General features: G+C 56.4%; 1 protein-coding gene across 2 annotated transcripts in view; it reads right to left on the reverse strand.

Moving 5' to 3' along the window:
* The window catches only part of PRKD2 (protein kinase D2), a 29,432-nt gene extending 17,687 nt beyond the window's left edge, over window positions 1-11,745 (reverse strand). The window contains exons 1-6 of one of the 2 annotated variants that reach the window (XM_004607714.2): window positions 11,468-11,745; window positions 10,932-11,233; window positions 7,539-7,677; window positions 3,234-3,365; window positions 473-627; window positions 163-385 (exon numbers count right to left, since the gene is read on the reverse strand). In XM_004607714.2, coding sequence (XP_004607771.1) covers window positions 163-385; window positions 473-627; window positions 3,234-3,365; window positions 7,539-7,677; window positions 10,932-11,171 — 889 coding nt within the window. In that variant the 5' untranslated portion in view covers window positions 11,172-11,233; window positions 11,468-11,745. Of the gene's footprint in view, window positions 1-162; window positions 386-472; window positions 628-3,233; window positions 3,366-7,538; window positions 7,678-10,931; window positions 11,310-11,467 lie in introns of both variants that reach the window. The other variant, XM_055145758.1, reaches the window with a different exon arrangement.
* Between the last annotated feature and the right edge of the window lie 368 nt (window positions 11,746-12,113).

Raw genomic sequence — 12,113 nt, forward strand, 5'->3', positions numbered from 1 at the left:
GAGTGCGGGGGATCGAACCCGGGCCAGTGCCGTGCAAGGCAAGTGCCCATCAGGGATCTCAATTCTGGCACTAGCCCTGAGGCAATTCTGAGTCTGGGAACATTTGGAGGGGGTGTGTTCCAATCCCGGGCCGCCACGGTGTGGGGGAGCGGGTCTGCTGACCTTTGCACTGCAGGCCCTGGCGGAAAAGACCCTTGAGGAGTTTTTTGCAGGCCTGGCAGACAGTGGGCCGCGTGTAGCTGTGGATGAGGAAGGTGTGCGGCACTTTGACCTTGGACAGAAGCATCTTGTCGAGCTCGATGGGGCGGCCGGTGTAGGAGGAGGCGGACGACGAGGAGGAGGAGGACGGAGGGCGTCGGGGCAGGAGCTCCATAGTGCTGCGGCTCTAGAGAGTGCAGGAGCTTTGGCTGTGGCCCCAAAGCCCACTCTCATACCCCCTCCCGCTGCCATCTCTCACGCCCCAGGCACTCACCAGCTCATCATTTGTGTACGGGAGGGATTCCGAAGTGCCCAGGCGCACTGAATGGCCACTGGCCAGAGACGTGGACGACAGGCGCCGCTTGCGAGCCCCGCTGCAGTTGTTGGGGATGCTGAAAGCGCAGCGCTTGTGGTAGTTCAGCCCGCAGCCTGCAGGGGGCGCCAAACTGTTGGTGTCCACCTGGTTTGCGCCCTGAAGCTCCCTCTATTTGTGCCCTCTCCCCAGCTTTTTTTTTTTTCCTTTTTATAGATCAGTGGCCTTCAACCACCTGTCAGATGGCAGGTGAAAAAAAAAGGTTGAAAACCCCTGCTCCACTGCCTTGGTTAGGCCTGCCGGCCCACAGAACTGATTTGCAGGACAGTGGCAAACCCCTGGTATAGCAGTGGAGTAGCTAGGCTCCTTTATTCTATTTAATTTTTGGGGGGGTCACTCCCGGCGATGCTCAGGGGTTAGTCCTGGTTTTGCACTCAGGAATTCCTCCTGGCGGTGCTCAGGGGACCATTGGGATGCTGGGAATCAAACCCAGGTCGGCCGTGGGCAAAGCAAACGCACTCCCCGCTGTGCTATAGCTCCAACCCCGCTAAGCTCCTTTAGATGCCTCTGATTTGCACCCTTAAAGCCAATGGAAGGAGTGTAGCTCAGTGACAGAGCATGTGTCCTCGGCATGAAAATGGAATGGAGCATGAAACCTCAGCACTGCTCATGGCCTGGAGCCTTCAGGGATGAAGGTCTGGGCGGGACAGACAGCAAAAGACCAGAAACTGGCCAGAGCTAGGCTGTGGGCCAAGGGTGACTGGCTTGGGCATTGGAAGAAAGAAGCCGCACCCCAAGGGACAGGTGATGATCTGTCACCAGTCCCAGTCCCAGCGTTTCAGACAAATGTTTCTTCCTTATTGTGCTCTGTGCTCAGGATCACTTCTGGTCTTGCTTGGGGCGGCGGGGGGAATACCAAGGATCAAACCCAGGTTGGCTGTATGCAAGGCAAGCATCCTCCCCTCCCCTCTGTGCTATCACTTGGGCACTCCAGTTCTTCTTCTTTTTTTTTTTTCTTTTTGGGTCACACCTGGGGATGCACAGGGGTTACTCCTGGCTTTGCACTCAGGAATTACCCTTGGCGGTGCTTAGGGGACCATATGGGATGCTGGGATTAGAACCCGGGTTGGCCGCGTGCAAGGCGCCCTACCCGCTGTGCTATCGCCCCAGCCCCATCCAGTTCTTCTTTTTGTCCCTCCCCACCCCTCCAGTCCTTATCCAGGAGATAATCAGTCTCTGTCATATTCTAGTGGCATTACTGAATCCCTGCACCAATACAGTACTGGTGTGATTCCAAGTGATCAAAGGTAACTTTAAGTTTTTCTGTTTGGTGCCTGTTATAAAGGTCCCCACTTGGTAACTCATGGCAGCCACTGTCCTGGATCCTATGTGTGTGTATGTGGGGGTGTAGGGGTGGGAAGGGGGTTGCTGGACCTACTACTACTGCAGTTTAAACAAACAAGCACCCTTTGCACTGAGGACTCATCTACCCCACCCATGTTTTGCCCTATCTTCTCTCACAGGCTTCTCGGATTCCAGAGTTTCATCCACTCCCAGCTCCCAGGGGAGAGAGGTGTTACTGAGCCTCTTTTTAATCTGTATGAATTTGGCCCATTCTCTGTCTTTCTGGACTGGAGCGATAGCACAGCAGGTAGGGCGTTTGCCTTGCACGTAGCCGACCCAGGTTCAATTCCTCCGTCCCTCTTGGAGAGCCCAGCAAGCCACCGAGAGTAGCCCGCCCGCACGCACGGCAGAGCCTGGCAAGCTACCCGTGGGGTATTCAATTTGCCAAAAAACAGTAACAACAAATCTCACAATGGAGACATTACTGGTGCCCGCTCGAGCAAATCGATGAACAATGGGATGACAGTGCAGTGCATCTCTCTTTCTGGCACAATGCTAAGAATGTGCCCTTGAGGGGCCAGAGCCATAGTACAGCAAGCAGGTAGAACGTTTGCCTGGCATGTGGCTGACCCAAGTTTGATCCCCGTTGCCCAGCGGACAGGAGGTAGATTCTGATGGTCATATTTACGTGTCAGTGGGCGAGGTCAGCGTCCCCAAGTTATTCAAACACTAAACTGCTGAGAAGGTCATTCTATGGATGTGACTCAATCCACACACAGTCTGTTGTGCCCAGGGCGAGGGGCGTGGTTGGGGAGGGGGGTATCTGTGATGGGGACTGATGCTTCAACCCACTGAAAGGTATTTTTTTGGTCACACCAGGTGATGTTCTGGGCTTACTCCTGGTTCTGCACTCAGATCATTCCTGGCGGGGCTTGGGGGGGGAAGGGGGGAAACCATATGATGTGCTGGGTCTCAAACCCGGGTCGACCGCGTGCAAAGAAAACGCCCGACCGGCTGTGCTGAAAGGTGTGCTGAAAAGAACTGGGATTTCCCGGATGAGGAAATCTACCTGCCAGTCACACCTCCCTCTAGAGCCAGGTGGATTCCAGACCAATGAGAGGCCCTGCCCACTGGCGAAGGCTTTTCCTCCAAGCTCCACCTCCCAGGCTTCAGCAGCCTCGCCCCCTGCCCCTGCCCAGGCGAATTCCAGCTCTTTCCCCAAGGTGGGTTTCTAGGTCAGCCCAGAACCGCCTCCAAGGCTCCGTCCCTGGAGCTAAACAGGCCCGGCCCCGCCCACCACCAGGCCCCGCCCCTCGCCTCCGCCCCCAGCCGGGCGCCAGCCCAAGCTCTCCCCTAGCCCTACTGGTCCCCTTCTCACCATCACACTTGAGGCCCTGGCGCACCAGGCCAAACAGCATCTCCCCGCAGTGGTCGCAGAAGGCCGGGGCTCGGTATGAGTGCACAGTGAGGGCATGCGGGCGGATCTGGAAGTCCTCGAAGGTGGCGGAAGCTGCAGGCAGCAGAGGGGCATGGACGTCTGAGACGGGGCTGCTGCAGCCCCTCCACTTTCCAGGGGTTCTCACCCTGACCTTCCTTGCACGGGACAGTCTCCCTGACTCCACATCCCCGCTGCACCACCAACGTGGGCTAGAAACCAACGTTGGGGCCGGGAGCTGCGGTAGAAGGGGTGTGACGTTGGGTAAGCTCGGAAGGCTGGTTGTACATCAGCATGAACAGAACCAACGCGACCCGAACTGGAACTTCAGAAGAGGAATTCAGGGGCCTGAGCGATAATACAGTGCTCAGGGCCTTTGCCTTGCTAAAGGCAGACTCAAGTTCAATCCCCAACATCCCATATGGCCCCTCCAGTGCTGCCAGCATGCCCCTGAGCCAATACTGCCGGGTGTGGTTCACAAATCTAAATAGCTGTTTTTAAAGATGATAGCACAATGTAATTTTTTTTTCTTTTTTGGGTCACACCCGGCAATGCACAGGGGTTACTCCTGGCTTTGCACTCAGGAATCACTCCTGGCGGTGCTCAGGGAACTATATGGGATGCTGGGAAACAAACCCAGGTCCGCCGCATGCAAGGCAAACGCCCTACCCGCTGTGCTATGGCTCCAGGCCCCTAAAGATGATAGCACAGAGAACAAAGCATTCCTCAATATGCCAAAAACAGTAACAAGTCTCACAATGGAGATGTAACTTACTGGTGCTCGCTTGAGCAAATCGATGAACAACTGGATGACAGTACCACAGTGCTACAAAAAATTAGTCTTGCGGGGCTGGAGAGATAGCACAGCGGGTAGGGCGTTTGCCTTGCACGCGGCCAACCCGGGTTCAAATCCCAGCATCCCATATGGTCCCCTGAGCACGGCCAGGGGTAATTCCTGAGTGCAGAGCCAGGAGTAACCCCTGTGCATCGCCGGGTGTGACCCAAAAAGCCAAAAAAAAAAAAAAAATTAGTCTTGCATGTAGAGTCCCTGGGCCCCATGTGCGCATGCCACAGAGATAGAGGTGGTTGGAGCAGCGGACCTAAGTTAGGGCTTCCTTGCAGTGCGCATGGCCAGGGGTCACTCCTGAGCACTAGGAACTCCCCTGAGTACAGCACGTGGACACTCCCTCCCCCAATAAACATTTAAAAAAAGGTATCCTTAATTAAAGGGGTAATTTATGTCACATATGTTTCTCCACAATTGGAAAAGATAGTCCAAAGACTAGGGAGATGGTTGAAAACACTCATGTGCACGCTACCCATGCCAGGGGCCTGGGTTTGATCCCCTGCATTGCTGGTCCCCAAATCCACAGCCAGGAGTAATAATACCTGAGCACCAAAGCTCTCCTCCCCCCACACACAAAAAAATGGTACATCAAGACAAAGGCTCGGCCTGCTGGAGGTGGGGGATAAGGACACAGCACGCCAGTATCTTAAATTTCTAATACTTTTTTGGGCTGGAGTGATAGCACAGCAGGTAGGGCGTTTGCCTTGCACGTGGGCGACCCGGGTTCGAATCCCAGCATCCCATAGGGTCCCCTGAGCACCGCCAGGGGTAATTCCTGAGTATATGAGCCAGGAATGACCCCTGTGCATTGCCAGGTGTGACCCAAAAAGAAAAAAAAAACAAAAAAACTAATACTTTTGTCTGGGGGAGGGGTGGGGTGTCCATACCTGGCAGTGCTCAGGAGCGACCCCTGGTGGCACTTGAGGGAACATATAGTGTACCAGGGTTGGCAGCATAAAAGGCAGGGGCTTTTGAGCTTTCACCATCTCCCTTCCAGATAAGTTCTATTCGAGACTTAAATGAATGAATATACACAGAGCACTGAGAACAGTGCCTGCAATTCAGAACATTGTTGATAGATACTCTTATTTCAAAAATTTATTTTTGGACTAAGTCTTATTCCTCTAACCGCTTTACCACACCACCCCTGTTCCCCTTTTCCCCTCCCCCCACCACTCTCCCTCACCCCCCCCATGACCCTGCTGCAGTAAGCAACTTTTTCTTTATTTTCGGCGGGGGGAAGGGGGCCAGGGCTACAATTGTGGTGCTCAGGGATTACTCCTAGCTCTGGTGAACTTGGGGAACAATATGGGGTACTAGGAATGGTAAGGCAAGTGCCCTACCTGTTGTACTATCTCTGTTGGCCTTTAAGTGGCCTTTTATGTATTTATTTATTTTGCTTTTTGGGTCACACCTGACAATGCTCAGGGGTTGCTCCTGGCTCTGCACTCAAGAATTACTCCTGGAGATGCTCTGGGGACTCTATGGGATGCAGCGAATTGAACCCGGATCAGTCATATGCAAGGACAATGTCCTCCCCACTGTACTATTGTTCCAGCCACCAACCGGGGCCATTTCAAACAAGAGATGCCTGGGTTTCATCTGACCCTGCAGAGGCGGAGTTCTGAGAGCTTGTCACTGGGGAGGAAGGAGGTAATTCTAGTTTGTGTTTGTTTTGGGGCCACGCCCAGCAGTGCTTAGGGCTTACTCCTGGCTCTGCATTCAGGATGACTCCTGGTGAGGCTTGGGGGACCTATAAGGTGCCAGGCATCAAATCCGGGTCAGTAACATGCAAGGCAAGTGCCCTCCTGGCTGTACTATTGCTTCAGCCCTCTTCAATTCTATTTATTTCTTGAGGAGGGAGGGAAAGGGTCACACCCGGCGATACTCAGGTGTTACTCCTGGGTCTGCACTCAGGAATTATTCCTGGCGGTGCTTGGAGGACCATATGGGATGGCTGGTGGGGATCGATCCCGGGTCGGCCACATGCAAGGCAAACCCCCTACCCACTGTACTACTGCTCCAGCCCCCTTCAATGCTCTTTTAAAACTTCACGTGGGGCTGGAGAGATACTCCAGAGGGTAAGATGTTTGCGTTGTATACAGCCCACCCAGGTTCCATCCCTGCCACCCCATAAAATCCCCCCGAGCCCTGCTAGGAGTGAACCGGAGCACAGACCAGGAGTAAAGCCTGACTATACCAGGTTACCGCCCAAACCCTCCCCTCTCAAAAAAAGCAAAAACAAAACTTCATATTGAGCAAAGAGATAGTACAGGAGTGAAGGCATTTGCCTTGCAGGCAGCTGAACCTGGATCAACCCCGGTGCCCCAGGCAGTACCACCAGGAGCAACTCCTGAGCACAGAACCACAGAGCAGGTAATGACCCCTGAGCACCATCAGGTGTGGCCCCCAACCAAAGAAAGAAAATCTTACAGGACTGGAGAGATAGTCTAGCAGGGAGGGCACTTTCCTTGCACACAACAGACCTGGGTTCAATTCCCGGCACCCCATATGAGCCTTGAGCCTCACCAGGGGAGTAAGCCCCGAGCATCACTGGGTGCGAATTTGAAACAAGGAAAAAAAAAAAAAAGGAAGGAAGGAGGGAAGGAAGGACAGAGGAAGGAAGGAAGGAAGGAAGGAAGGAAGGAAGGAAGGAAGGAAGGAAGGAAGGAAGGAAGGAAGGGAGGAAGGAAGGAAAGAAGGAAGGGAAGAGGGGAAGGAGGGAGAGAGGGAGAAAGGAAGGAAGAAAAAAGTTTGCATTAAAGGTTAACTAGAAAAATAAACACCTTCTGTCCAAGGCTTCGTGACACTTTGAAGTGGGGCCAGCAGCACCCAGGTGCAGAGAGAAAAGCTCCCCCCTGGCCCCCCAGAAGCTTCCCAGAGCTCCCCTCCTCCCACACCCCATCCTGGCCAAAGACTGAATTCTAACCCCAAAATGAAACTTGACCCTTTCCTTGCCTTGCAAATGAAATCACTGAGTGTGTCCATTGATGCTGTGCTGTGGGGTGTGAGCTTTTAGGGTGTGTGGGGGGGGGGGCGTGAGGGGGTGGGAGGGGTTTGTGCGGGGAGGGATGTGTGTGCGGGGTGTGAGCGTGTAGGGTGTGTGTGTGGGGTGCGTGCGGGGAGGGACGTGTGTGCGGGGTGTGAGCGTGTAGGGTGTGTGTGTGGGGTGCGTGCGGGGAGGGACGTGTGTGTGGGGTGTGAGCGTGTAGGGTGCACATTGGCCCACTTCAGAGCGTCCTATGCAAAAGCACCGCGGTGATGCTAATCTGCAGCCACAACCAAGAACCGCTGGCCCCTAACCTGAAAGAAGCAAGCTTCTGGGTCCACCCCACCCCCAGTCCAGACCCCTGCTTGAGGCTCCGCCCCCTCCACCTCCCTCCCCGCCACCAGCCACTCACCGGACAGTACCACCTCCACCAGGTCGCCCTCCTGGATGTCTCCAGTCGAGCGCACCAGCTGCAGGAGGTTGGCCGAGGTGGGATCATGTTTGAAGAGCAGGATCTTGTCGTAAAGCCCGTAGAAGCCACACTCGGGAAACTGTGGGGTGGGGACGGAAAGCACGGAGCTGCCTGTAGCGCTCTGGGAGCTTTCTTGGGCAGGGGCCGGCTGTTTCCCCCGGAAACTCAGACCTCACAGCCCCTTGCTTCCTGCTTATCCCCTCCCGAGCACAGATCCGAGTTGGGCAGGATGCCAGGGCGCCAGGTGTGCGGGAAGGGGGAGGGTAAGTGCTGGGGGGGCGTGAGGGGGGCACGGCGCGAACGCCACTTGGCTGCACCAGGGAGCCAGCGGTAGGACAGCTAGTGTGGACCCCTCGAATTTTCCAGAAATGGGAGCTGTGTGAGCACCCCCATCAACACCCCCCCCCCCCCCCGCGCAGCAACTCCCCGCCCCAGCTTCCTTCCTGGATCTATTTTCCGAGTTACCTGGCTCCAGCACCAGGGCATGGTGAACTGGATGGAAGGAGCAGGTGGGGGGGGGGGGGGGTGCTGGGGAGCGGGGCAGGAAAGGGAAACGTAGCAAGAGTTTGCAAGGGCTGGAGGTAGGCAGGGGATCCCCCACCCCAATGTCCGATCCCCAACTTGGGATGCAGGGGCGGGGCAGGAAATGAAACCAACAAAACAGAAAGTGAAACCTCCCAGGTGGGGCAGCGGGGAGACGGGGCACCGGGCTCTTCACTGCACCTGGATGGCGCCAAGCTCCCTCTCGCAGAACAAATGTCCTCGAGGGGATGCAGGGGTTTGTACACTTGCAGGAGCTGAAGTTTCCTGCTTGGAAGAAGAATGTCACCTGCCCCCACTATTGCTGCCATGAAGGCTGAATTGGGATGGGGGTTGGGATGTGACTTTTGACGTCCTGATCTGCAGGAAAGATCCCCGAGATGCGTGGGACTGCCTTGATCTCAGTCCCCTGTGAGCTCCAGGATTCCTTGTCCAAAAAATGGGGGAGCTGTCCCAGTTTCCTGGGATGCCGGTATTTCTCTGAAGCCCAGAGTTCATTTGCAAGAGTTTTTGTGTTTTTTTTTCCTTTTTGGGTCACACCTGGCGATGCACAGGGGTTACTCCTGGCTCTACACTCAGGAACCACCCCTGGCGGTGTTCAGGGGACCATATGGGATGCTGGGAATCGAACCCGGGTCGGCCACGTGCAAGGCAAACGCCCTACCCACTGTGCTATTGCTCCAGCCCCTGCAAGAGTTTTTGAAGATTTTTTTTTTTTAAGTCACACCCAGCGATGCTCAGTGGGTACTCCTGGCTCTGCGCTCAGGAATTACTCCTCCTGGCTGTGCAGGGGAGGTTGGGGGCGGGGCGGGGGGGAACACCCTGAGATGCCGGAGAAGGAGTCCAGGCAGGTTGTGTACAAGGCAAATAACGTCCTACCGCTGGGGACTCACATTTGCAAAGGTTCTGCATTGAGGCTGTCTTGGGAGTCTAAATGGTAATTCTTTTGGTTTGGGGGCCATGCCCAACAGTGCTCATGGGTTACTCTGGGCCTTGTGCTCAGGGATCACTCCTGAGAGGTTTGGGGGCCCTTATGGGATGCCAGGAATCGAACCCGGATCAGCCGTGTGCAAGGCAAGTGCCCTCCCTGCTGGACTATCATCCCAGGCCCACAATAATCTATTCTAGACTCTAACATATTATCATGATATATTTGAGGTCTTCAAGTTAGATTAGCAATAAGCCTAATAAAGTTAGTGACCTGTAACTCCAGCTGAGTAGGAATCCAGTATTTTAACAGTTTTAGCCTTTGAAATGAAGTGTCTGATTAAGATAGTTATAAATCATTCTTATAATACTGGGAATCTCTTATTATATCTTTTTTTTTTTGGAGGGGGGCGGTTTAGGCCACACCCAGTGATGCTCAGGGCTGGCTCTGTGCTCAGGAATCACTCCTGACAGTGCTTGGGGGACCATATGGGATGCCACCCAGGTTGTTGTGTGCAAGGCAAACTATTGTCTCTCCAGCTCTTAGGATAAATCTTAACCTGTGAAAGGATTTCAACAGCACTGTTGAATGCTCCCAGGACCAGGGAGATTGTATGGGAATGAGGTGCTTGCCTGATTTGATCTCTGATGCCAACATGGGGCACCCTGTCAAAAGTGGGCGGGGGTCCCCAAGCCTGGACTCAGGGCTTACTCCTGAGTACAGAGTAGGAAGTAAGCTCCAAGCACTGCCAGGTATGCTCCCCTCCCCCTACTAACATTTAAACATCTAGGACTCTAACAACCCAGGAATTGACTATCCCAACCTTTTGATGTTTTTGCATTTAAACAGCCTAGGATTCTAAGCACTTGAACGTCTGCGTTTTTTTTACCACCCCACTTTTGCATATGTCAACATCTTAGAATTCTGTCTATTTTCCCCCAGACATGCTAAGATTTGGGCACTGAATTTCTTCTCCTTCTCTCTGGATATGCACTCTCCCCTCCCCCTACATGGGGAGGGTGTCCTAAGCTTGGTATGGGGGTGGATGGGGGTGGGGTGCTGAGGCCAGGGAAAGCCCCTGTAACAAGCCAGCTTCAGGCCTGGGGTCATGAGGAAGGAGATCCACCGTAGGGGCTGCAACACACACACACACACACACACACACACACACACACACACACACAGTGGCCAGTGGAGGTAGGGCTGAGATTAGGCGCTGGGGTTCTGCAGCTGACCCTGACACACACACAGCACACACACACACACATACATACACACCACACACACACACACACACACACACACACAGAGTGACCAGTGGGGGGAGGGCTGAGATTAGGCGCTGGGGTTCTGCAGCTCACACACACACACACACACACACACACACACAGGGGCCAGTGGGGGGAGGGCTGAGATTAGGCGCTGAGCCCTTATTTGCCCTGGCAGAGAGACCTGGGGACACCCGATCTGGCCAGGCTTCACTTACTACTGTTTCCAGCAAATGGAAGGTTGCGGATGGGCCTGGACGGGCAGGGAACCCCAAACTGCTGCCCCCACCTGCCCCTTCCTTTTTGCCTTCTACACCTGTGGCCCCTCCCTTCCTCTCTGCCAGCTGCAAACAACAAGCAGGGACACGCAATTTGGGGGAGGACTCCTGGGCACCCCACCCTGGCCCAGGCCTCCCTCCTAAGATGAGGTGAGGACTAAATTGGGAGCCAGTGCCTCCCCCCACCTCAGTCACCCAAAATGTAGCCTGCCCCGCTCTTGCTCCCAGCCGCTGTGCCACCCTACAGGCCTCCTCCAGCGCCCCCCCTCCGCAAAGACCTTTAGGGCGGAGAGAGACCCTGGGGGCCCCGCGCGCTTACCTTCTGGTCCACGATGGAGCAAGCCAGCTGCTTCACGTGGGCCAGCTCCGAGGACGCGGGCAGCAGAACGAACTCGCGGGTCAAGCCGATCTGGATGTGGAAGGAGACCCCGGGGCCCGGCGGCGGCCCGGGGGGCTGCAGAGGCGGCGGCGAGAGCAGCTCGAACCCGCCCAGTGGCGGCGGAGACCCGGGGCCCGGCGAGCCGGGGAGCGCCACGGGCTGCGACGGGGCGGCGGCCATGCGGGGAGACCCGGGACCAGGCTGCAGGGACCCGCGCTCGCGGGGTGCCCGGAGTGACGGAGCTGGCAGAGAGAGCAGAGAGGGGGGCCGGGGAAATCGAAGGGATCGCGTGGACCGGGATCGGAAGAGTTCGCGGACCTAGCGATGGACAGATTGCAAGAAAGCAGAGGAAGTCGTGTCGCTGGGGCGGGCCACAGGTATGAAAAAGCGCCCAAGGGCCAAAGACCCCTGAGAAAAAGGGGCACGAAACCGAGCAGGGGGAAAAGCAGGGACTCGGGGGCTCCCGAAGCATTCACCAGTCCTCGCGGGCGAAGAGCAGGAGTCTCGAGTCGGGAATCGCGAGTTCCCCGAGCACCGAGTGGATGCGGGGATCCGACGCACCCGAGGATGGGGAGAGGGATCCCCCGGGGGTCGGGGGTGCTGGGACTCCCGCGGGCCTCGGAAGTTGCAGAAAAGTTGGGTGGCGGGCCACGAAGCAAGGGCGTTGTTGGCGGCCGGGCGGTGAGTGGGGAGGCCCGGCTGGGCTGCCCGGCGGCCGGCGCCCGCGGCGCGATCCCCCCTCGCAAAGTTTCCCTCGGCGGCCGAGACCCAGAAGGAAGTGTCCGGAGCGACGGCGCGGCCCACCAATCGGCGCCCGCCTGGGTGACGTCACGGGGCGGGCCGTCTCGAGGGGCCCGGGACGGAAGGGGAGGGCGGGCCCGAGTCTGGGGACTCGGTCGGGGGTGTGGGTGGGGGTTATGGAGCGGACAGGCAGCACTGACCCTTTGCCCACCCCCCTGCCTCCGATTCTCCGGCACACCAGGGTCTGGAAAGTTAACTCCGGGAGCTGGACCGGGTGAGGTGGTCACGCAATCACCGCGCCGCACCCCAGGGCGCCGGGGCCAGGCTGCGGAGGCGCCTGGCCCTTTAAGGAACCGGGGGCACGTCGGATCGGACCTGCAT

Source organism: Sorex araneus, chromosome 8 (genome assembly GCF_027595985.1).
Source record: "Sorex araneus isolate mSorAra2 chromosome 8, mSorAra2.pri, whole genome shotgun sequence".
NCBI lineage: Eukaryota > Metazoa > Chordata > Mammalia > Eulipotyphla > Soricidae > Sorex > Sorex araneus.